This window comes from Neoarius graeffei, chromosome 4, assembly GCF_027579695.1.
Source record: "Neoarius graeffei isolate fNeoGra1 chromosome 4, fNeoGra1.pri, whole genome shotgun sequence".
In the NCBI taxonomy this organism is placed as follows: domain Eukaryota; kingdom Metazoa; phylum Chordata; class Actinopteri; order Siluriformes; family Ariidae; genus Neoarius; species Neoarius graeffei.
This window is the reverse complement of record NC_083572.1, coordinates 83,830,273-83,856,585: the sequence shown is the minus strand read 5'-3', so window position 1 is coordinate 83,856,585 and position 26,313 is coordinate 83,830,273. Positions and strand designations below refer to the sequence as shown.

Here is a 26,313-nt window from a genome sequence, read left to right as displayed (position 1 = left end):
AAAGACTTTTGAATTATGAAGAAGCTTTGTTCCTTAATATCACACAGTGAAAACACATCTTTCATAACTGACTTATTCTTCGTTCAAGGAGAGACCACAGATTATTTCAGGCTGTGTTTCATTTCTCTGAGCTGAAATATTCATCACCACTAAAAATAGATTAAAACATAACTGACCATGATTGAATTTGCTGCTGAAGTTTAAAAATAATCCGACACGTTCACGTTCCACAACACTCGCCCTCATCTCACTAATAATCTTTAAACAAGTCGTGCTCTCTCTAGCAGGGGTAGTTATAGGGAAAGTGTAATGGGATTAGAGTGGGCCCAGTTTGCTTCTGATGCTTAACGCTCACTGAGTGATGTGCTGATGGCCTACCTTTCTGTTCCCATAGACTCCCAGATGGCTTTACTCAGCTCCTCAATCTGACGCAGCTCTTCTTAAATGATGCCTTCCTCGAGTACCTACCCGCCAATTTTGGAAGGTAAGAGCTCCATCAGCAGCTTCTGTCATTCTGTACCAAGCACCAGATCTATAAAGCTGCTCTTTAACAGAGCTACTCTCAATTTAAATCACTTCTTTTTTATTTATTTAGGTGAAACCCTTACCAACAAGAATGCCATGTTACTGCAAACAGAAGGAAATTGAGACATAACAAATAAAAGCAAAGAGACAAAATAAAATATAAACTAAAACATTGTTTGCTTACTATCATTGAGTTTTCAGAAGCGCCTTCTCTATTCATTTTCACTTTTTCATGAATTGTGTACAGAAAAAAAGACAAAGGCTGATTAGTACAGTGACTTGTTTTGGCTACTCACATTGGCCCTGGTTATTAGCACATCTGGCCATAAGGCAGATGAGCTGTTGCCATGGCGTGGTGTCCATCGTCCGTCCGTCATCCACAATTCAGGCTACATCCACACGGCAACGAGATTTTATTAAAAAAAAATATCGCGTCCACATGGGCAACGGATCAGTAAAATATCAGGTCCATATGGCAACGCAACGCTTGCTGAAAACGATGCAATACACATACCACACCTCTAGGGGCGCTGTAAGACGGTCCCATCGGAGACACCAGAACAATAGAAGAAGTAGACGCATGCCCATAAACCCCTTCTTCTACCCGGTGTGAAGTAGCCTGGGAAATCCCATGCTGCTTTGCACAATCGTTCCGATCTGAAAAGACAGCATGGAAACTATGGTCTAAAGGCTCGCCTGAGTTAGGGAGCCAATCAGAGAGTGAGGAGGGGTGGAAAGACGGTGACGCGTACTACTCGACAAATGGAAGCTTGTAGTTTATTTGGGACTGTTTATGGATCACATTTAACATGGCGGCGAGCGACACAAACCAAACTTTCGATCAAGCTTTAGACACTGTTCTGAATAGTTTAGAGCGAAAGTTTGTTTTAAAAAAAGAACAGCGTTTGGCGTTACAGTCTTTCTTCGCCTCTTCGTCTTCTTCGTCGCTCTAACTACGTCACCGGGTACAACTGCCATGATTGGCCATGGGCTACATATACACCAAATGATAGACATTCGCAACGTCCAATAAATGGCCGTTGACAATCGTAAACCACACCTCCCCTACGAGAAATTCAATAGGCGGATTCCAGACCATATTTCACTTGTGATATGGTCTGGTGTTAACCAGACTAGGTGTGAAGCACTGTCAGGAACAAACACACAACAAGAAGAAGATGGCTGCGACTATGCGAGGAAATCGTGCCTTCTGTGTGTACAAATTAGTTTTATTAGTGTGCATAGTTTTATATAACTTAATTTTCTTATTGTGTGTGAACATTTTGAAAAGCATTTTTATATAATTTATATAACTTTTTATATTGTGTGTGAACATTTTGAAAAGCAGTCTTACCCAATAAAAAAAAGAAATTCAAGAAATGGTTCAGTTACTTGTTTATTTAAAAGAAAAGCTGTATACAAAAGTGAATGCAATGCAGTGGTTCATACAAAACAGCGAGAGTGCTGCTTGTTCTAGTCATGTGGTTGTGACGTCATCGTAAACAAATCCGTTCTACTCATCCAGACGACTTCGCAACGGCGCCGTTGCCAGATTTTTCCACTCTGGAACCCGTTCTCAAAAAATATCGTTTTGGGGCACCCAAAACGCCGCTGCCGTGTGGACGCCAGGCCGAAACGATAAACAATTTTATCAGATTCACCTGAATCCGTTGCCGTGTGGACAGGGCCTCAGTTAAATCGTATCTCCTCCGTCAGTTCTCCACGGATTTCCATTCTGATTGCTTTGTTTGAAAGAACTCATCACTCCACACAAAACTTGGTCATTGTTTTGTCAATTTTTTTGCTAACGAGTTAGTAATTAGGCCAAATTAACGAATTTTCCAGGCCTCTCACTAGAATTTTATCTCCTCTCTCATTCCTTATCCAACTCCAGTTCTGATCGATGTTTTGGGTAGATCTTCCCTTGAGGAACAAAACTTGGTCATTTGTTTGTTGATTTTCCTGTTGTAAACAGTTTGTTTACAACTTTGTTTATTTTCAGTTAAATCGTGCCTCCTCCCTCAATTCTCAATGGAGTTCAGTTTTGATTGTGTCGTTTGAACGAACTTGACCTTCTGCACAATATTTGTTCATTGTATTGTCAAATTTTTCCTAACAAATTAGTAATTAGGTCAACTTAACAAATTTTCTTCTGATTAGAATTGTATCTACTCTCTCATTTATCATATGAATTCAGTTCTGACCGATGTTTCGGGTCGATCTTCCCTTGGAGAACAAAATTTAGTCCTTTGTTAATTTTTCTGTTGTAAACAATTTGTCGTGGAGGTTGGTCCTCTCTCACATTGTCACATTTCAGTTCTGTTTGATGTTTTGGTCGTCACGGTTGTTTTGATGGCAGGCCAGATGAGCTGCTACGTCCTTGACGTTCTGGTTCTTGGTTTTAAAATGTGTCTTGGCTGATCGGATCACAAGTGGACAGCTGAGACACTTCACTGTTTACACCCCTGTCTATCATGTGTCTCCAAGGTGTCCAGCTGTCTATTTGTGTTCAGATTTCATTTCTACCTGCATCACTTCTGCTAGAAGGTCACAGGGCCTGCATACAGTTATTACATCAGTCTCTATCACCAAACAAGCACCAGATTTGTTTAGCATTAGCTAGTTAAGAAAACAAAAATGTTTCAAGGACTAACGTATGAGATATTCCAACTGTTGAGATTGGCAGGACAATGACATTTTTGAAACTTGCAAAAGAACAGAACAAGACCAGCATTGGCACATTGTCACCAAAACAGCCACCACATCCTGCACTGATGAAGCGTTTTCCTATTACATCTTTGTCGGAGATGCATCAGGATGCATTAGCATTTTCACTACAAAAGATACACGGTCAAAAGCATCCCAGACTCCCTCGGCAAGTGGTGTGATTGAATGTGTCTTGATGGTCATTTACTCTTGTATTTGAGCAATTCTTCAGCAGAGAGGTCAAATGATGAAATCATTAAGATTGCCTTAACTTGTCAGCTCAGTGATATTGCTAAAGTATGGAATTCAAGGCAAAATGTACTGAAAACCATATTTTAAAATCGTCACCCCAATTATAGCAGTGTTGCTTCAGAGAAATCTTGGTTTGAATTTTAAGAAATGAAAGTTCAGTTTTTCCTGACATAATTCCGTTACTGACTTTTCTTTCCTCATAAAAGGTTTTGCGTTCAGAGTTAAACATAGCCAATTTTTCTATGCTTTTTTAGGGTCAAAAGATACCCCATACAGTGTGAAATTTTTATTTAATACCATTATCTTGAGTACTGAAACGAAAAACGTTACCACATTTAGCTGTGAATGTAATTCCGTTACTGAAGAACTACCCTTATAGTGCTTTCCACTTGTGATCCAATCGCCCAAGATGCATTTTAAAATCAAGTGTAAAGCGGGTCATTGTTGGGTGACGATTCCATAAGAAGCAGAGTTTAGTGATGTTGTTTTTCTTTCTTTCTTTTTGGTTTTCTTTCTTCTTTTTTTAAATCACAGTTAGAAAACATAAGTATATATCTGCAGTTCCTCTTGATTATGGCTTTTAAAGAGATTCACTTTCCATAATGAACTAATTGCAATTCTCCTTTTTTTCAGATTGTCTAAATTACGCATCCTGGAGCTTCGAGAGAATCACTTGAAAACTATGCCAAAGTGAGTGACGTGGGTGTTTTTTCACACTAGGAATGTTAGCATTGGTGCAGTTACACAAACTTTTACACTGACAGTCTTAGGCCACTTTTACACCAAGTTTGCTGAGTCTGAATCAGAGCGAATATGATACTTTTGGTTCATTTGCTGTTTGGTTTGATGAGTCTGTGTTGTCTGAAAGAAGGAATTACCTATTTTTAAACCCAAAAGATAAGACAACATGAACATTATTTTTACAAACTCTCAGACGAGCTCAAGACCAAAGTTCGTGAGACCAATGCCCAAGACTGAGGCATGTGCAGGTGCAAATACAGATATGTCCAAGACAAATGAAAGTCATTACAGGAACGGTCTCGAGATGGGAATCATACAGCCCTAGCATATAATTAAATTAACCAAAATACCCCAAAACAAAAAAGAAGAAAAAAATAACCCTACTGGTTAAGGGGTGTGTAAGGCTAAAATGCTCTCATTTATTGGACAGTAATACAGCAACAGAAAACAAACCTTTTTGTGCATAGAAATCATGAAAATCATCTGAGCACAGCTAATATAGGTGTGAAACTAAATATAATTTTATGCTGTATATAATGTAACACGGGTGGCACGGTGGTGTAGTGGTTAGCGCTGTCGCCTCACAGCAAGAAGGTCCGGGTTCGAGCCCCATGGCCGGCAAGGGCCTTTCTGTGCGGAGTTTGCATGTTCTCCCCGTGTCCGCGTGGGTTTCCTCCGGGTGCTCCGGTTTCCCCCACAGTCCAAAGACATGCAGGTTAGGTTAACTGGTGACTCTAAATTGACCGTAGGTGTGAATGTGAGTGTGAATGGTTGTTTGTGTCTGTGTGTCAGCCCTGTGATGACCTGGCGACTTGTCCAGGGTGTACCCTGCCTTTCGTCTGTAGTCAGCTGGGATAGGCTCCAGCTTGCCTGCAACCCTGTAGAAGGATAAAGCGGCTAGAGGAGATGAGATGAGATATAATGTAACACATCACATTTCTGTAGCACTAGAGTTGTGTCCTTTGGCTTGGTTTGCACTTTTGATGAGTTTAGCCGCTCACATCTACAAAAAGCCTTGCCCACTACCTAAAATACATGACGTGTTTGATTCACTTTCAGTTGATTCAGGGACACATCACATTCTCACTGCAAACAAATCGTGCTAGTTTTCACCAGTACCCAACCTGAAACCACCTGCCTCAGATGGTGTTGAACCCATTATTTTGGTCCACACTTATTACTGTATTCTTATCTGCCATTCAAACAGACTAAACACTGCATAAGGAAAGCAGCTTTAGGAGTGATTTCATTTTATACGACTGGTCAGTGGCATTTCAGTTACTGTAATCAGCCTCAGTATAGTCTTTTCACAGTTAAGCTTTTTAAGTCAGTAAAATGAATCAGTCACTGATACATAATACACAGTGCCCTCCACAATTATTGCCCCCTGTAAAGATTAGTAAAAAGGGTTAGGAAAAAAAAATCCACCTTTTAGTTAAGTCGCTTCATCTCACACTGAAAAAATGAGAAAAATCCAACCTTTAATTGAAATAAATTTATGTAGAGAAAAACAAATTCCTCATCAATAAATAATGTTTTAAACAAAAACACACGTTATTGGCACACCTGCATTTAATGCATTTTACAGCCTCCCTTTGCCAGTAAAACAGCACTGAGTCTCTCCTATAACATTTTATAAGTTTGGAGATAAAGAGTAGGGAATCTGAGACCATTCCTTTTTATACACTCTCTCCAGATCATCCAGGGTCCTCAGTCCTCTCTTGTGCCCTCTCCTCTTCAGCTCAGCCCACAGGTTTTCATTGGGGTTCAGGTCAGGGGACTGAGATGGTCACAGCAGAAGCTTGATTCTGTGCTCAGAGAACCATTTTTGTGTTGATTTGGACATCTGCTGCTTCAGATCATTGTCCTGCTGGAAGATCCAATGACGACCCAGTTTTAGTTTCCTGGCAGAGACAGACAGATTTTGATTTAAAATGTCCTGGTATTTCATGGAGTCCATGATGCCATGTACCCTAACAAGGTTTCCAGGGTCTTGGGAGGAGGAATGGCCCCAAAACATCATAGAACTTCCACCATATTTTACAGTTGGGATCAGGTTCTTTTCATTATAGCCATCCTTCTTTTTACACCAAACCCATCTTGAGTGTTTATTGCCAAAAAGCTCCAGTTTTGTCACATCAGACCATAGAATACTGTTCCAGTCAAAGTTGGAGTAGTGTTTCCCAAACTTCAGGTGCTTATGTTTGTGGTTAACTGACAGAAAAGACTTTTTTCTGGCATACCTTCCAAATAATCTGTTGGCATGGAGGTGGTGTCTGGTGGTGATTTTGGAGTCTTGGAAACCCCAAGGCTTTACTTTTTAATTAACCAACAGTGATCCTTGGGGATTTTTTTTTTTGCCTCTCTTACCCTCCTCCTCACAGTACATGGTGGCAAAATAAACTTGGATCTTCTTCCAGGCAAGTTTGTAACAGTTCCAGTTGGTGTCCACTTTTTTTATTATTGCCTGAATGGTAGAAATGGACATTTTCAAGCGAGTAGCTATTTTTTAAAACCATTCCATAACTTATGAAGGAAAACACACTTCTCCCTCATTTGGTTTGCATGTTCTCTCTTATCTTTCCCATGTTGATGGATGACTAAGGGAATTTGGCCTCTGTGTCACCTCATATTTGTCGCCCAGTTAATCAGGAAGTCATGGATTACAACCTGAAAGTTCCTACACACTCCAATCAACTCAAAACTGTACAATTTAAATGGGAAACATGCTTCAGTTACATTGTGTTCACTATAATTTTCAGCAATGCCAATAATAATGGCATTGTATTTTTGTTGAAAATAATTATTTCTTGATATGGGACTTGTTTTTCCTCTGAATACATTTATTTCAATTAAAGGTTGGATTTTTTTTTCATTTTTCAGTGTGCGATGAAGCAACTTCACCAAAAGGTGGATTTTTTGAACCCTTTTTACTAATAATAAGGGGTGCCAATAATCATGGAGGTGACTGTGTACATTATATTAACTGATATCTTAGCAGTGTATGTGGAAATACCTGGAACAAATAAAAATCAGTTCAAATGATTGCATAAATATTTATTGATGCCCCATTTGAGGGCAGATGTAGTAGGCATATTTTGAGTCTCACCCCTGTAACTTTCAATTGTTTGAACTTTTAATGCCCCATAATTCCATTTCACATTGTCACTAAGTGGATGAAATTATTTTCGTAGTCTACATATTACAAAAATATGACAGCCAAATAAATGTAATTGTCTGTCACGTACTTATCGGCTAGATTGATTGATTGATTGATTGATTGATTGATTGATTGGGGGGAGGAATCTTTTTAAGACTTATCTTCATATCTTAAAGTATCAGTAAAGGATAACTGAGACAAATATGGCATTGAGGAATTTTTGCCCTTTGTGACCATTATATTTGAGTCTGTTCAGGAGGTAATATATTTCTTATAACCTTGCAGATATAATTTCCAAGCATTCATGATTTCTTCCCCTTTCATACATGCTCATTATAAAAATGAATGTAAAGGTGTTGCATATTGTGAAAGGCAGCAGAGCCTGTAATGTATTCCATAATACATCACCGCAGGGGCCCGACAGAACAACACATACTGCACACTGTGGTTTTTGCATAATGATTGGCTCAGTTGCCCTGCTTAGCAACACTTTATAGTCTGTCATTACAACCGCATGTTTTCATCAAACTCAAACAGGGTTTTGCCTTTATGTTCTCTATTTCAGTAATGCGGTAATTCAGTAATATAGTAATTCAGTAAAGGTAGAATAAGAAATTATTGTCCAGGTATATCCAAATACATAATCAGTGAAAATCCATTTTATGAATAATTAGTTTTTAGAATTTTGGAATACACATAGCAGTTGAAAAGCTGTGGTTAAAGACTGGAGCATTAACTGCAGTGATCAGTCTGTATTGGCTTTTCTAAGTGTTTATTTACTGACACTTCAAATATACAACTGTATTAGTGTTTAACCCTTTGAAAGCAGTGAAACCAAGTTGCAAATTTTGTACTAATATTTTCCCTCATAGCTTGTATAGACCTCTTGCAGTCACGTGACCGGAATGTAAACAGCCGCCATCTTGTCGGTAAAAAACACAGCTGAATACTGCTGCACTCGTGTACAAAATGGATCAATTTCAACCGACGGACTACACGGCTCATTTTTCTAATGAACAGATAGCTAGATATATGTCTAAAATAAACGACCTACAGATTAGTGACCCTTATCGATTACCGGACGTAGTTTTCACGACCGTGTCAGTGGATATTGAACTGCCAGCGGAATACCCAGATGTGTATAATTACCTCATTAACTTTCCCTCGCTGTTCAGTGGTGAAGCACTGCGTGCTTATAAATCTCTGGACAGTTATCTTTACAGAAATTCAGGATTTGTCAGCCCCCCTCAGATGTGGCATCTTGTAAACAAGAAAATAACAATCCTCATTGGATGGGTAAGTCACTTAAGTATTGAGACCCCGCTGGTCTCGCTATCTCGTCCGGAATGTTGTGCATGCGATGGAAATCACTACAAACCATCATTTTCTGCTGGAAGCCAATGTCCAGTAAGTCCATACGGTTGTAGTGGATATTGAAGTCCGGTACAGACGAACAACACGCAAAAATACACACAAAAAACATAAAAAACGTGCAGAGGTAGGGAGAGCTTGTAGTCTATCACTATTACTGGTATACCTGATAGCAGCAATCCATTTTGCATGCCTGTCAGGGTCCCGTGGCAGCCTACTGTCAAGTGTATGTGAGCATCATGGGTTTCCCACACTTGAAAGGGAAGGACTCGGACACAGGATTCCACTCGTCTTATGTTTTATTGATTTTCAGTGGAGTTGACGTTGTAGTAGAATTGTATATAGTAGGGTTTTCCAGAAGAAAAGGTAGAAGTAGAAGCAGAAGTAGAAGGCGGAAATATGGCGTTTGACCGACAAGATGGCGTCTGTTTACAATCTGGATCAGATGTGACGTCACATGCAAGTGCTCCATAAAAAGTGGAAACAGTTTGTCAAAACTTGAAGCTTGTGTTTGTAAGTACAACCCCAAAATCAATGATTTTGTAAATAATCATTGACTTGTTTTGCATTCAAAACAATACAACAGCGCATATTTTTAAAAATATTTTACCTCATGAATTTTATTGTTTGTTTTTTTCCCCCCAAAATAAACACTTATTTCAATTTTGATTCTTTCAACACATTTCAAAAATGTTGGAACAGTAAAGCATTTACCACTTTGTAATGTTTCCATTCCTTCTCACAACACTTAAAAGATGTTTAGGGACTGAAGACACCAAGCGATGAAGTGTTTCAGGTGTTATTTTGCCCCATTCTTCCTGCAAACAGGTCTTAAGGTGTGCAACAACATGGGTTCATCTATGTCATATTTTTCATTTCAAAATTCGCTATACATTCTCAGTTGGGGACAGAGGGGACAGGCACCCTCTTCTTCCACAGCCATTCCTTTGTGGTTTTGCATTGTCTTCTTGAAATCTCCCTGGAAAAGATATCACCTTGAAGGCAGCATATGTTGCTCCAAAATCTGTGTTCTTTTATGAATTAATGCTGCCACAGAAGTGTAAGTTACATTTCTCAAAAGCACTGACACAACCCCATACCATGATAGACCCTGGCTTTTGGACTTGTTACTGGTAACAGTCTGGATGGTCTTTTGCCTTTGGTCTGGACAACATGACATCCATTTCTTTGATTTGTCTGACCACAATGCACATTTCAACTGTGTGGTGGTCCATCCCAGATGCCTCCAAGCCCAGAGAAGTCAACAGCGTTTCTGGACACAGTTAACACAAGGCTTCCTTTTTGCACAGTAAAGTTTTAACTGGCATTTGTGGATGTAACTCTGTATTGCAGTGCTTGACAAAGGTTTGCCAAAGTAATCCCGAGCCCATGTTGTTATAACCGCTGTAGATGAATGATGGTTCTTGATGCAGTGCTGTCTGAGGGATCGGAGATCACAGGTGTTCAGTTTAGGCTTGTGTACTTGCCCTTTACACACCGATATTCCTCCAGATTCCTTGAATCATTTAATGATATTATGTAATTTAGTAAATTTTAATGGAAATTATTGAAGGAGTCACCAGTGTCAGCACTTTGTAATAGTTGGAGGGAAAGCTGTAAGTTAGAGGTAAATCTATAGGTTATCCAACACATGACGACGGCTTTGTGGTTTGTCTGTAACGATAAAAAATAAAAATTAAAAAAAAAAGCTTACATTTTCTGGACTTATTAACTTCAAGAGAGAGAAAAAAGAAAAGTGGTGATGGAATGACTGTTTCTTATAACAGCACACCCCTGTCATGTTTTAGTCCTTAAGTAATTAATGATTTTACCGCTATAAATCATGTTCAGGCGGCACGATGGTGTAGTGGTTAGTGCTGTCGCCTCACAGCAAGAAGGTCCGGGTTCGAGCCCCGTGGCCGGCGAGGGCCTTTCTGTGTGGAGTTTGCATGTTGTCCGCGTGGGTTTCCTCTGGGTGCTCCGGTTTCCCCCACAGTCCAAAGACATGCAGGTTAGGTTGACTGGTGACTCTAAATTGACCGTAGGTGTGAATGTGAGTGTGAATGGTTGTCTGTGTCTATGTGTCAGCCCTGTGATGACCTGGCGACTTGTCCAGGGTGTACCCCGCCTTTCGCCCGTAGTCAGCTGGGATAGGCTCCAGCTTGCCTGCGACCCTGTAGAACAGGATAAAGCGGCTACAGATAATGAGATGAGATGAGAAATCATGTTCAGTTTTGATTTCTGCAAAAAAGTTAATGTATAGTTCAAAGCAAAAATAAGCCTAGACCTGTATATCAAGCCATTATCCTTTACTGTCTTGATAGGCTGAGATGCAGGTCATTCTGTTACTACTGTAGTAAATATGATGTGCTGATATAATTCCTCTCTTTGTAAATGTGCTGCAGGTCAATTCACAGGCTGTCACAGCTGGAGCGATTAGACTTGGGAAGCAATGAATTCACTGAACTGGTAAGAAAAAAAAAGGTCTAACTGTGAAGACAGACATCACTTGGTCAGCTGTCATCTCAACCAGCAGTCTTTGACCCAGAAAGGCTTGATTGGGATTGAAGCGTTCTCATCCTCCTCTTCAGCCTGAGCTTCTCATTAATTCCTCTGTGCTGTGCTGCATTGGTTGCATCATGCACTGATGTATTATTTATGAATCAGTTCAAACATGCAGCACTTGGTATGACAGGGAGCTCAACGCTGAGTGACTTTCAATTTGGCTCGCCCAGTTGGGAGTAAACAAGAGCAATAAATCTGTCCAGTGTTTCTTCCAAGTTACACTCCAACTCATAAACAGCATAGTTCACTTAACCCTGTGTTAATTTAGTCAGGGTTCAGATTAATGACAGGTCCATGCACTGGCAAATTACTGTTATGTTAAGTGAGATGGTAAGACTACTAAACTGTAAATGAAGCACTTATACGGGATTTCTTTAGATAAGTTCTCTCTTTAAATGCATTTTGAACCCTGAACTGCCTCCAGTTTGGCCTCCAATTAAACTATTTTAATTAACAGAGAAACATTGACAGACACAAAATGGAGGATTACTGATTAAAACACATACAATATTAAGGATTAGACTACACTGGAGTTTCCACACTTGCTTCATTTAAAAAGTCATTAAAAGTTTCTTATTGTGAACAAAAACAAAAAAATAAATCCTGAAAATGTGAAGTTTGTGAGTTACTGGTACAAAACAGATTTACTGTAATGATTAGTGAATCAGTTGAAGTCGAAGCTTGTACAGTTTTGAAGATTATTAATCCTGCTCAGGGATTTACAGAGCTTTAATAAGAGGTGGAAAGAAAGAATAACAGCATTCCATGTGTGATTGCATTTCTTTCCATTACTGCATTTTTTTACTTTGCAGGATAAGTCCTCTGTACAATACTCTCTAAGTAAATACTGAGCAAATTAGCAAATAAACCAAGCGTGACTCAGACATTCTTTCTCATTCTTGCAGTGCCTGACAGGAAAGAAAAAAAATTAAGTGTTTGCAGAGTTTTTTCCCCCCCATCAGCATCATGTGCAGGTTTGCATCATGTTTATCCAGGGCACTTTGTCCTTGGGTGAAAAAAAAAGCATACTCACTTCAGTGCATCCAAAGGGAACAGATGGTTTGGCATTGCAATAAGCGTGCTTTACTGTTTAGAGCCCTGGAGTAATGAGAGAACCCCATTGACACTTAATGGTTCCGCTGTCTGGACATCCAATCTGCCTGTCCCACTTCAGGAAAGGCAGTTTTGACCTTTACTTTTGGCACTTTCATCATTGCCTCGGCCATAGTGCTGCTTTTAGGAGCCGAATACTCAAAGTGTCTTGTCTTTGATATATGGAGATTTAGTGTTTTAGTTGTGTTACAGAAAATTAGATTACTTCACCTTTAGTAGTGAGCCTGATGTGGCTAATTAGGCCTACACTGCAAAAAATTGAAAACTGAATTTGAGGAGAAAATTACTGAATCCTAGTGAAATTATCTTGCTGCATGGACAGATATTTTACTTGATAAGACATCTTAGAATAAGTTGGTTGCAATCTAGAACTAGGTTTAATAATCTCAGAATTGGTGTCTTGTATTCTTCTAATAGGAAATGCTAGATTGTTTCAATTATTTTCAAGATATTTTCACTGGCAAAGATATCATTTTTTCAGTGTAGAGGAGTAAGTAAGCTTTAAAAAATGTGTTGTCTTGATAGAGAACTAAAACTGGTTCTGAGGGTGGGACAACAGTTTCATTAAGAGTGTGGCGCTTTTAAATAAACTATGCCATGCTCAGGAGTGGCATGGTGGTGTAGTGGTTAGCACTGTCACCTCACATCAAGAAGGTCCTTGGTTCGAGCCCAGTGGCCGATGAGGGCCTTTCTGTGTGGAGTTTGCATGTTCTCCCCGTGTCTGCATGGGTTTCCTCTGGGTGCTCCGGTTTCCCCCACAGTCCAAAGACATGCAGGTTAGGCTAATTGGTGGCACTAAATTGACCGTAGGTGTGAATGGTTGTTCGTCTTTATGTATTAGCTCTGCGATGACCTGGCGACTTGTCCAGGGTGTACCCTGCCTCTCGCCCATAGTCAGCTGGGATAGGCTCCACCTTGCCTGCGACCCTGTACAGGATAAGCGGCTACAGATAATGGATGGATGCCATGTTCAACCATGCACTGGCGTATCCCAAATATAACTGTTTACCCAGCAGTGCCATGGTGACGCAGCAGGTAGCGTCGGTGCCTCACAGCTCCAGGGTCAATCCTAAGCTTCGGTTATCGTCTATGTGGACTTTCTCTCCATGTTGTCCCCTAGATGCGAATGAATGTGTGAATGCATCCACTAGCATTCTAGTCAGGATGTGTATCCCTATCTTGTGGGATTCCCCCCCCCCCCCCCCAATAACTCCTTAAAATTATGTTTGGCAGACAAATTCTCCACTTGAGAAAACACTAGACAAGAGTTATTTCCTAGAATTAGTATTTTATACTAGTCAATATATTGAGTGTGAACATCAGTTCCTACTTTTAGCTGTTTTGGCTAAATCTGTGTCTTGCTTTGTGGGTTTGTATTTCCCTGCTAATAATCCTCACACATCCTGAGAGGAAAGTTATGACGAGGAGACATTGATAGGCTCTAGCTGTGTGCTACAGTGCAAGAGCCTACTGGGATCAGAGCAGGTGCTGCCTGGTCTATAGGGCTGCACTGCAGAAAGTTTCTTAATTGCAATGGCCCATGCTGAGGAGGTTTGGAGGGCACAGATCCTGGAGCTCAAAACAAGAAAAGAAGAGGAAATAGCCATGGCCAAGACAAAATGATACCAGGCATCCATTGTACACAGAGGAGGCGTTTAACTCCGCAAAAGCCCCACAAAACTAGTAACCATCAGTGCTAAATTAATAGTGGCTTCGTCTTTCAGCAAGATATAATTGAACGAATATGAGTCTGTATTCGAGGCAAATGAAGATGTGATTTCAGTTCTCTCATTTGGAGTTTGTTTGTTGTAAGATGATGTTCTTGAAACATCTGGTTTGGGACCACTAGACACAGACAGTCTGATTACTTCTGTTTCACAATTCCCAGCCTCAATAGATAGAAGCAAAAGAGCCACATCAGATAAAACATCTCAACAATGAAAGATATAATGAGCAATGAATAGAGCAAAAGGAATCTGATGAAGTAATTTGCTCTGCTGGCTTGTTGTACTCCTCTGAGCATCTGTGTTGTCGCTATTGGAGTCTGTTCCTTACATCAATCTGTTCAATGGACAACATCATGGTGACACACATAAAACAATTGCTTTTAAATGAAAATGACAGTCTGAAACAACATTTTCATTTCTGGAGAGGTTTACACTAGACACAGAATGTACTGTACTAGTTATCTATATCTAGAACAAGATCTAGATCTTGATCTATCTATAGGGGATTGTCATGGGAATAGAAACAGAAGACTGAACATACATTATAATATAATTATTATATATTAAAATTAATATTTTAGGTTATTTATTTGCTGTTACCATGATTTGAGCTGCTCCTCAATGTCAGGCCTTGTAAGACTTTTTCCATATGACATGAGAGTTCCTGTGCAGAGTGAAGGCTGCACACACTCCTGCTGCCATGTGGCAGAGTGGCTCAGTAAACGTGGAGAGAGAGAGAGCGCACCACATGGCTTTATGAGGGAGTGAATGCACATTATTGTCCCTCCTTTCCCCTGGCATCACAGCCAAGTGCTGTTTCCCTGTACCCCAGCAACAGATGGCAACTGGCAGTGTTCAGAATGGAAATGGTAATAATTAATTAGAAAGCTGTGTTATTGGTTGTCATGCATTGTGTGTGTGTGAGAGAGAGAGAGAGAGAGAGATGACATAATCTACAGTGTTTATGAACTTTTTGTGTGTTCCAGCCAGAAGTTCTGGAGCAGATTCATAACCTAAAAGAGCTGTGGCTGGACAACAATTCATTACAGACAATACCAGGGGTAAGCACCAAACAGCCAGCCACATCACAGTCACACAACACACAGTCCTAACACTGTCAGACACAGCACAGTCCCAGCACAGTCACACAACTCACAGTCCCAACACTGTCCCAACACAGTCATACACAGCACAGTCCCATAACTCACAGTCCCAACACTGTCATACATAGCACAGTACCAGCACAGTCACACAACTCACAGTCCCAACACTGTCCCAACACAGTCATACACAGCACAGTCCCAGCACAGTCACACAGCTCACAGTCCCAACAATGTCCCAACCCAGTCATACACAGCACAGTCCCAGCACCGTCACACAACTCACAGTTCCAGCACTGTCCCAACACAATCATACACAGCACAGTCCCAGCACAGTCACACAGCTCACAGCCCCAACACTGTCCCAATACAGTCATACACAGCACAGTCCCAACACTGTCCCAACACAGTCATACACAGCACAGTCCCAGCACAGTCACACAACTCACAGTTCCAACACTGTCCCAACCCAGTCATACACAGTACAGTTCCAGCACAGCAGTCACAATCAGCATGGCACAGCAGTCATGATCAGCACAGCACAGCAGTCACAAACAGCACAGCAGTCACAAACACCACAGCACAGCAGTCACAAACAGCACAGTCACACCGCACAGCAGGCGTACACAGTACAGTCATAGCACAGCACAGTCACACAGCATAGCAGTAAGAAACAGCATGGTAGTCACACAGCATAGCAGTCACACACAGCATGGCACAGCAGTCACAACCAGTACAGCAGTCACAGAGCATAGCAGTCACAAACAGCACAGTCGCATATAGCACAGCACAGCTACATACAGCACTGTCACAAACAGCACAACACAGCTACACACAGCACAGTTACACAGCACAGCAGTCATGAACAACACAATCACACACAGCACAAACACACACAGTAATCACAGCACAGTCACACAAACACAATGTGTGACTGTGCCCAGTCACAATTAGCACAGCCAAACATGGCACAGGTAAACATAGTACAATTTAAAAAAGAACAGTTACACACAATATAACTCCACACAGCAGATCCACATACAGTACAACCAAACACATCATAGCCATAAACAGCACAACCACACAAAACACAGCAAAGGCAAATGCAGCACAACCCATATAGAACACAATAATTTTTACTTATAAATTTACCTTTTTTTCTTTTTTGATATCAGTATTGCAAAGGTCAGTAATGCATTAACACTCTCTGTAAGTCTCTTTTAGCTGAAGAAATGCATTCATAAGTTATTGTTTTTAATGCTTGGTCCAAACCAATTGATCTCATCTCATCTTATCTTCATCCACTTATCCAGAGCCGGGTCGCAGAGGCAGCAGTCTGAGCATGGAAGCCCAAACTTCCCTTTCCCCAGATACCTTGGCCAGCTCCTTGGGAAGAACACCGAGGCATTCCCAGGCCAACCGAGAGACATAGTCCCTCCAGTGTGTCCTGGGTCTTCCCTGGGGCCTCCTCCCAGGGGGACATGCCTGGAACACCTCCCCAGGGAGGTGTCCAGGAGGCATCCGAAAAAGATGCCCGAGCCACCTCAGCTGATTCCTCTCGATGTGGAGGAGCAGCGGCTCTACTCCGAGCTCCTCCCGAGTGATTGTGCTTCTCACCCTATCTCTAAGGGAGCGCCCAGCCACCCTGTGAAGGAAACTCATTTCAGCCGCTTGTATCCACGATCTTGTTCTTTCGGTCATTACCCAAAGCTCATGACCATAGGTCATGACCATAGAATCGGAACGTAGATCGACCAGTAAATTGAGAGCTTCGCCTTTTGGCTCAGCTCCTTCTTCACCACGACAGACTGGTAAAGTGACTGCATCACTGCGGAGGCTGCATCGATCTGCCTGTCGATCTCACACTCCATCCTTCCCTCACTCGTGAACAAGATCCCGAGATACTTAAACTCCTCCACTTGAGGCAGGACTTCTCCATCAACCTGGAGAGGGCAAGCTACCCTTTTCTGGTCGAGAACCATGGCCTCAGACTTGGAGGTGCTGATTCTCATCCCAGCCACTTCACACTCGACTGCAAATCGCCCCAGTGCATGCTGAAGGTCTTGGTTTGAAGAAGCCAACAGGACAACATCATCCGCAAAAAGCAGAGATGAAATCCTGTGGTTCCCAAACAGGACTCCCTCCGGCCCCCGGCTGCACTTAGAAATTCTGTCCATAAAAATTATGAACAGAACCGGTGACAAAGGGTAGCCCTGCTGGAGTCCAACATGCACTGGGAACAGGTCTGACTTACTGCCGGCAATGCGAACCAGACTCCTGCTCCGTTTTTACAGGGACTGGACAGCCCTTAGCAAAGAGCCCCGAACCCCATACTCCCGAAGCACCCCCCACAGAATACCATGAGGGACACGGTCGAATGCCTTCTCCAGATCCACAAAGCACATGTGGACTGGTTGGGCAAACTCCCATGAACCCTCGATCACCCTATGAAGGGTATAGAACTGGTCCAGTGTTCCATGACCAGGACGAAAACCGCATTGTTCCTCCTGGGTCTGAGGTTCGACTATCGGCCGAATTCTCCTCTCCAGTACCCTGGAGTAAACCTTCCCAGGGAGGCTGAGAAGTGTGATTCCCCTATAATTGGTGCACACTCTCCGGTCCCCTTTCTTGAAAAGAGGGACCACCACCCCGGTCTGCCACTCCAGGGGCACTGTCCCCAACCACCATGTGATGTTGCAGAGGCGTGTCAGCCAAGACGGCCCCACAACATCCAGAGACTTGAGATACTCAGGGCGGATCTCATCCACCCCGGTACCTTGCCACCGAGGAGCTTGCAAACCACCTCAGTGACTTTGGCTTGGGTAATGGACGAGTCCACCTCTGAGTCATCAGCCTCCGCTTCCTCAATGGAAGACGTGATGGTAGGATTGAGGAGATCCTCGAAGTATTCCTTTCACCGCCCGACAATATCCCCAGTCGAGGTCAACAGCTCCCCACCCGCACTGTAAACAGTGTTGGCAGAGTACTGCTTCCCCCTCCTGAGGCGCCGGACGGTTTGCCAGAATTTCTTCGAGGCCTACTGATAGTCCTCCTCCGTGGCCTCACTGAACAACTCCCAGTTCCGAGTTTTTGCCTCCGCAACTGCCCAAGCTGCAGCACGCCTGGCCTGCCGATACCCGTCAGCTCCCTCAGGAGTCCCGGAGGCCAACATGGCCTGATAGGACTCCTCCTTCAGCTTGACGGCATCCCTTACTTCCGGTGTCCACCACCGGGTTTGGGGATTGCCACTACGACAGGCACCGGAGACCTTGCGGCCACAGCTCCGAACAGCCGCGTCAACAATAGAGGCAGAGAGCATGGTCCACTCAGACTCAATGTTCCCCGCCTCCCTCAGGAGCTGGGAGAAGCTCTCCCGGAGGTGGGAGTTAAAGACCTTCCCGACAGAGTGCTCGGCCAGACATTCCCAGCAGACCCTCACCATACGTTTGGGCCTGCCAGGTCTGTCTGGCTTCCTCCTCCTCCAGTGGATCCAACTCACCACCAGGTGGTGATCAGTTGACAACTCAGCCCCTCTCTTCACCCGAGTGTCCAAGACATAGGGCCGGAGATCAGATGAAACGACAACAAAGTCAATCATCGACCTCCGACTTAAGGTGTCCTGGTGCCACGTGCACTTATGGACACCCCTATGCTTGAACATGGTGTTAGTTATGGACAAACCGTGACTAGCACAGAAGTCCAATAACAAAACACCACTCGGGTTCAGATCAGGGAGGCCGTTCCTCCCAATCACGCCCCTCCAGGTGTCACTGTCGTCGCCCACATGAGCGTTGAAGTCCTCCAGTAGAACAATGGAGTCCCCAGTCTGAGCACCTCTCAGTACCTCTCCCAGGGACTCCAAGAAGGCAGAATGCTCTATACTGCTATTTGGCCTGTAGGCACGAACAACAGCAAGAGCCCTCTCCCTGACCCGAAGGCGCAGAGAGGCGACCCTCTCGTTCACTGGGGTAAACTCCAACACATGGTGGCTGAACTGTGGATCTATAAGCAAGCCCATGCCAGCCCACCGCCGCTCACCGTGGGTGACTCCAGTGAAGTGGAGAGTCCAGCCCCTCTCGAGGAGCTGGGTTCCAGAGCCCAAGCTGTGCATGGAGGTGAGCCCGACTATCTCTAGCTGGTACCTCTCAACCTCCCGCACAAGCTCAGGCTCTTTCCCCCCCAGCAAAGTGACATTCCATGTCCCAACAGCTAGCCGCTGTGTTCGGGGATCAGGTCATCAAGGCCCCTGCCTTTGACTGCCACCCAATCCACACTGCACCGGCCCCCTACTACTACCTCTGTGGGTGGTGAACCCACAGGAGGTCGGACCCACATCACCGCTTCGGGCTGAGCCCGACCGGGCCCCGTGGGCAAAGGCCCGGCCACCAGGCACTCGCATACGAGCCCAAACCCCAGGCCTGGCTCCAGGGTGGGGCCCCAGCTGCGCCATACTGGGCGACGTCACGGTCCTTGTTTTATTAATTTCCATAGGGGTTTGGTGAACTGCTCTTGGTCTGGCCTGTCACCTAGGACCTGCTTGCCTTGGGAGACCCTAACAGGGGCGTAATGCCCCAACAACATAGCTCCCAGGATCATTCAAGCACACAAACCCCTCCACCACAATAAGGTGGCAGTTCTAGGAGGGGCCAATTGATCTTTCACTGATAATTATTATATTGATGTTTACATGTTCTCTGGTATTACAAGTGGTTCCAAACACTCATTTGAAGTCTGTGTTACAATGCTGTGAATATAAATGACAGTATCTTTGGATAATATTATTATATATGGCAATAAACACTGTTGAAGAATGTCGTCAGGGACTTTGTAAGCACTTGGTATCACAGCTACCTTCATGCTGAGTGGCTTTTAATTTGGCTTGCTTAGTAAGAAGTAAGCAACAGCATTTCTGTTATACATGCCAAAAATTATTGAATAATATCTCATGGAACATGTGCATTTATAGTTACAAATATGGTATGTATATATGTGTAAATGGAAAATAATGTTGTTTCTTTCTTTTATTAACATCCCAAGGTTGAATACTAGTGATGGATGGCTGGTCAGTCTTTATAGCAAAATGATAAAGATTTTTTTTTTAATTAAAAATGTTGAGGTAACGCTAATAGCACCAGCGTTATTATTGTATGCTGCAAAATATAATTGGAATAATTGACTTTTTTAAAATGCCTTATGAATTTAAGATAGTTTTCATGGACGGTGATATAACCACGAAGCACTGTGTTTAAATTACTCCTGGCAATTTTCTTGATCTCTTGCTGAAGTCTATAGGGAAACTGAGGCAGTTGCGTTATCTTGACCTGGCCAAGAACAGGATTGAGAGTCTTGATGCAGACATCTCTGGGTGTGAGTCTCTTGAGGACCTTCTGCTCTCGTCTAACATGCTGCAGCAGTTACCTGATACGACAGGTGAGCACGGTTTTATTTTCAAACCAAACCAAAAAAATACAGTATTACACAACTTGTATACATAATACACACTGTAACAGTGCAATACACAACTTATAAATAACCACCAATAGTTTTTCCTACAGATCTGAAACTTATACTTGGGGTATATAGTATTACACATATTTTGGGTATGATTGATATGACAATTTTATTTACTTGTCATCTGCATCAGCTTGACTGTAATGTAGTACCTGCCACAGTCTCAGTTCTCCCTCAGCTTCACAGCTCATAGCGCTTTCTAACTCACTGGTCAGTTGGATTTTTGCAAATAACAATGCTGTTTCAAATATGTTAATTATTATCTCATCTCATTATCTCTAGCCGCTTTATCCTGTTCTACAGGGTCACAGGCAAGCTGGAGCCTATCCCAGCTGACTACGGGCGAAAGGCGGGGTACACCCTGGACAAGTCGCCAGGTCATCACAGGGCTGACACATAGACACAGACAACCATTCACACTCACATTCACACCTACGGTCAATTTAGAGTCACCAGTTAACCTAACCTGCATGTCTTTGGACTGTGGGGGAAACTGGAGCACCCGGAGGAAACCCACGCGGACACGGGGAGAACATGCAAACTCCGCACAGAAAGGCCCTCACCGGCCACAGGGCTCGAACCCGGACCTTCTTGCTGTGAGGCAACAGTGCTAACCACTACACCACTGTGCTGCCATGTTAATTATTATTTTATCTTTATTTACTAGCTATTGTCCTTATGATGTTCTTATCGTGTATTAAATGTTCAGCTTCCTTAAGATACAACATTAGCCTCAAAATTATGCATGCCATCTGGGTGAGAGGGATGGCATACTCTTTCTCCCCATCAATCACAGTTGCAATAGACAGTGATGGGCAGCTATGGGCTCACGTATGAGGTCAAGGGCAGATGCTTTCCTCTGAGTGTTATGCCGTCCTGTGTCTTGGAGGAAGCACATGTTAGCCTTCACCCTTAACAGTAGCCATTGGATAATAAGGAATAGCTGGCAGATGGATGGGAATTGGCAGGTGACCAAATTAGGAGCAAATATGGAGGAAATAAATTTAAACCTACAGTGTTCCATACAATTATTGGACACATGACTGACCCAGACTACTATCTGTTTCAGAAAAAAAATCAAATCTCCTCTTATTGTGTTTTATTAATGTTAATCTAGCACACTAACCACGGATCAGAGGCAGAGCTGCCTTTCTGGTGTATGGGTGGATACTAAAATCATATAGACTTCCTAACAGAAAAGTGTTTGCCCTATCGTCCGGAGATTGCTAGTTTGAATCCTGATAATGCCACAGCTATCCATAGCTGGGAGCCCAAAAGAGCAAAAGTGGCCTGTGCTTTCAGGGAGGGGTGGCATACTCTCTCTCCCCTGTCAATTACAGTGACACCATCCAATCATGGGCATCTGTGAGCTCATGTACCGTATACAGGAGTGGGCAGATAGCGCTTTCCTCCAAGTGTGTGACGCCGCTCCCAATGTTGCATAAGTCATACCTGTGACTGTAGTAGCTGCCGTATGATAGGGGAGACTTCTCTGGTGGGTGGGAACTGGCCATATCTAAATTAGGGAGAAAATTGGGGAGGCGAGTCAAGTTTATTTGTATAGCGCTTTTAACAATAGACACTGTCGCAAAGCAGCTATACAGAAAATTAAAGGCTTTAAACATGAGCTAATTTTATCCCTAAATCTAAAAAAATCTTAAATCATACAGATTTCCTAACAACAATACAGTCTCAGTGAAATTATAAATATACCTGCATGAGTAGAAACTATTATGAAAAGTAAAGCTGGTAATTTATCAGTAATTGTTTTAGCTCCTGATAAAGGGGATAGCACTGCACTTAAACTAATGAGAAAGAGAGAGAGAGTGATTCAATCAAATGAAAGAGAGAGAGATCCGATTGAGCAAGCGAGATCTGATCAAATAAGAAAGAGGGGCTGGTGAGAGAATGAATGTTTAATCAGAAGAGAAGAAGAAGACTTTTATTTATCACACATACACTCAAGCACAGACTTAAGCACAGTGAAATGTTTCCTCTGCATTCAATCCATCTGAAGCAGTGAACACATGCATGCACACACAAGTGAGTAATGAGCACACAAACATACCCAGAGCAGTGGGCAGCTATGCTACAGCGCCCGGGGAGCAGTTGGGGGTTAGGTGCCTTGCTCAAGGGCACTTCAAGGCCATGGTTGCCCCATGTTAATTGCCCCATGTGAGGTGACAGTGCTAACTACTACAGCACCATGCCGCTATAATGTAAACTATAATGTAGGTGAGAATAGGAATTAATTTGTCTCATGGACATTGTAGAACATTAAATCCAACTATAAACAGTGTGTGAGGTATATAAATTGACGTAGAACATTAAATCTAACTATAAACTATAAACAGTGTGTGAGGTATATAAATTAATGCATTAGACATTATAAACATTGGCAAATCACTGTGGTGGTAGTGGTGTGGGGGATTATTTTCAGATGACCGCACAGTATGTCATATGTTAGTCCTTACTTTTCTCAGTTGCATTCTGCCAATTGAAAATGTGTTGCATTACTACATTAAATCAGCTTATTATGAGCTGTTAAGCAAGAAGGAAATTGAGTTTTGCGTAGAGTAAAGGCACACTGGCGTGCAAATAATGAGTTACTGATGAGAGAAAATGGTCTACAACTGTTCAGTTCTGCTTAAAAAGTTTGGTAACTCTGCCCTAAATAAGGTGTAAAAAGCTTCACTCACACACACACACACACACACACACACACACACACACACACACACACACACACACACACACACAGGTTATACTTCTACTTCTTATGCACAAGGTTGCTATGAGGTCGCTATACTTCTACTACGCGTGCTCAGCTGTGCGCTTGCTTCAGTGTAACAACAGGATTGGCTTAAAATGTGTCCCAGATCAGCAGGATTTTGGGGGAAAGGGGTGGGATATGTGTATACAACCACCTTCTTTATCATTACAGATTTTTCCCATAGATTTTTATTCAGGATTCACGTAAGACGTCTTCTCCCTTATACACTGGTGCTTGAAAGTTTGTGAACCCTTTAGAATTTTCTATATTTCTGCATAAATATGACCTAAAACATCATCGAGTTTTCACACAAGTCCTAAAAGTAGATAAAGAGAACCCAGTTAAACAAATGAGACAAAAATATTATACTTGGTCATTTATTTATTGAGGAAAATGATCCAATATTACATATCTGTGAGTGGCAAAAGTATGTGAACCTTTGCTTTCAGTATCTGGTGTGACCCCCTTGTGCAGCAATAACTGCAACAAACGTTTCTGGTAACTGTTGATCAGTCCTGCACACTGGCTTGGAGGAATTTTAGCCCATTCCTCCGTACAGAACAGCTTCAACTCTGGGATGTTGGTGGGTTTCCTCACATGAACTGCTCGCTTCAGGTCCTTCCACAACATTTCGATTGGATTAAGGTCAGGATTTTGACTTGGCCATTCCAAAACATTAACTTTATTCTTCTTTAACAATTCTTTGGTCGAACGACTTGTGTGCTTAGGGTCGTTGTCTTGCTGCATAACCCACCTTCTCTTGAGATTCAGTTCATGGACAAATGTCCTGACATTTTCCTTTAGAATTCGCTGGTATAATTCAGAATTCAATGTTCCATCAATGATGGCAAGCTGTCCTGGCCCAGATGCAGCAAAACAGGCCCAAAGCACGATACTACCACCACCATGTTTCACAGATGGGATAAGGTTTTTATGCTGTAATGCAGTGTTTTCCTTTCTCCAAACATAATGCTTCTCATTTAAACCAAAAAGTTCTATATTGGTCTCATCCGTCCACAAAACATTTTTTCAATAGCCTTCTGGCTTGTCCACGTGATCTTTAGCAAACTGCAGATGAGCAGCAATGTTCTTTTTGGAGAGCAGTAGCTTTCTCCTTGCAACCCTGCCATGCACACCATCGTTGTTCAGTGTTCTCCTGATGGTGGACTCATGAACATTAACATTAGCCAATGTGAGAGAGGCCTTCAGTTGCTTAGAAGTTACCCTGGGGTCCTTTGTGACCTCGCCGACTATTACACGCCTTGCTCTTGGAGTGATCTTTGTTGGTCAACCACTCCTGGGGAGGGTAACAATGGTCTTGAATTTGTACACAATCTGTCTGACTGTGGATTGGTGGAGTCCAAACTCTTTAGAGATGGTTTTGTAACCTTTTCCAGCCTGAGGAGCATCAACAATGCTTTCTCTGAGGTCCTCAGAAATCTCCTTTGTTCGTGCCATGATACACTTCCACAAACCTGTGTTGTGAAGATCAGACTTTGATAGATCCCTGTTCTTTAAATAAAACGGTGCCCACTCACACCTGATTGTCATTCCATTGATTGAAAACACCTGACTCTAATTTCACCTTCAAATTAACTGCTAATCCTAGAGGTTCACATACTTTTGCCACTCACAGATTTGTAATATAGGATCATTTTCCTCAATAAATAAATGACCAAGGATAATATTTTTGTCTCATTTGTTTAACTGGGTTCTCTTTATCTATTTTTAGGACTTGTGTGAAAATCTGATGTTGTTTTAGGTCATATTTATGCGAAATTATAGAAAATTCTAAAGGGTTCACAAACTTTCAAGCACCACTGTAATGTCTCTGATTCACATTACAGACAAATCTGTACAGTGTGTCACTTTGTTTCCTCTGATGCTTCTCTGAACATAATAAATAAAACTGTTTCCAATGGAATGTACCCGGACCCATTTTAATACACCTAAGCGCCTTCCCAAGTACAGTCCGTGTCTGAGGCACTGACTCAGACACGGACTGATCCCTTTGGGCGGGTTCCCTCAGGGAACCCGCCCAAAGGGATCAATAAAGTTCTATCTAATCTATAGCATTCCCATATTTTTTTTCCTTTCTCTACAGGTCTGCGACTATGAGTTTGATTAGAATGACTGATTACTAATGAAGCACTTTGACTTTTTGTGCTTTCGTAGGAATGTTGAAAAAGTTAACAACATTAAAAGTTGATGACAACCAGCTCACCTCACTGCCTAACACCATTGGAAGGTGAGTAGCTGCACACATTCATTCCAGGCCATGAAGTATCAGATCAAGACAGGAAGTGACCACATACACCTTTACTTTATACACCTCTCGGATCCAAATCCCTGTACATTACTCAGCTGCTGTTTTTTTGGGGTCATGCCCATTTAAAACAGACTTGTTTTATGATGATTGGTTTGTGTTCTTCAAGACATTCATTACCCTTTCCTATTAATTTAGATTGTACATTGCTGAGAGATGTTGACAGTGACAGTGTTCAACATTAGAGCTGCGCTGATTGTTTGTAACCGTGCAGCTCAGCTGTCTGTCACCTCCACTATGCTAGACCTTCTAACCTCGCCGTGAGAAAACACTGATTGGCAACATGTCGACTGAGAATGGTGTTCTATGTCTGAACATGAACTATCAGGAGATTTAAATTAAGGATTAAGTCGAACTCTCTGTGCTTGTCAAGTTGAATTAGACAGAAGTTTAGTTTTTAGTTTTTAATTAGTTTGATTAAAAGTCCATTAAGCAATCTTTTC

At 42.4% G+C, this 26,313-nt stretch overlaps 1 protein-coding gene across 1 annotated transcript in view; it reads left to right on the top strand.

The window, feature by feature from the left end:
• Window positions 1-26,313, top strand: part of lrrc7 (leucine rich repeat containing 7) — a 115,917-nt gene that overhangs the window by 14,601 nt on the left and 75,003 nt on the right. Inside the window, exons 5-10 of the mRNA XM_060918344.1 lie at window positions 395-484; window positions 4,117-4,173; window positions 11,161-11,224; window positions 15,147-15,221; window positions 20,546-20,690; window positions 25,720-25,792. Coding sequence (XP_060774327.1) covers window positions 395-484; window positions 4,117-4,173; window positions 11,161-11,224; window positions 15,147-15,221; window positions 20,546-20,690; window positions 25,720-25,792 — 504 coding nt within the window. The remainder of the gene's footprint in view (window positions 1-394; window positions 485-4,116; window positions 4,174-11,160; window positions 11,225-15,146; window positions 15,222-20,545; window positions 20,691-25,719; window positions 25,793-26,313) is intronic.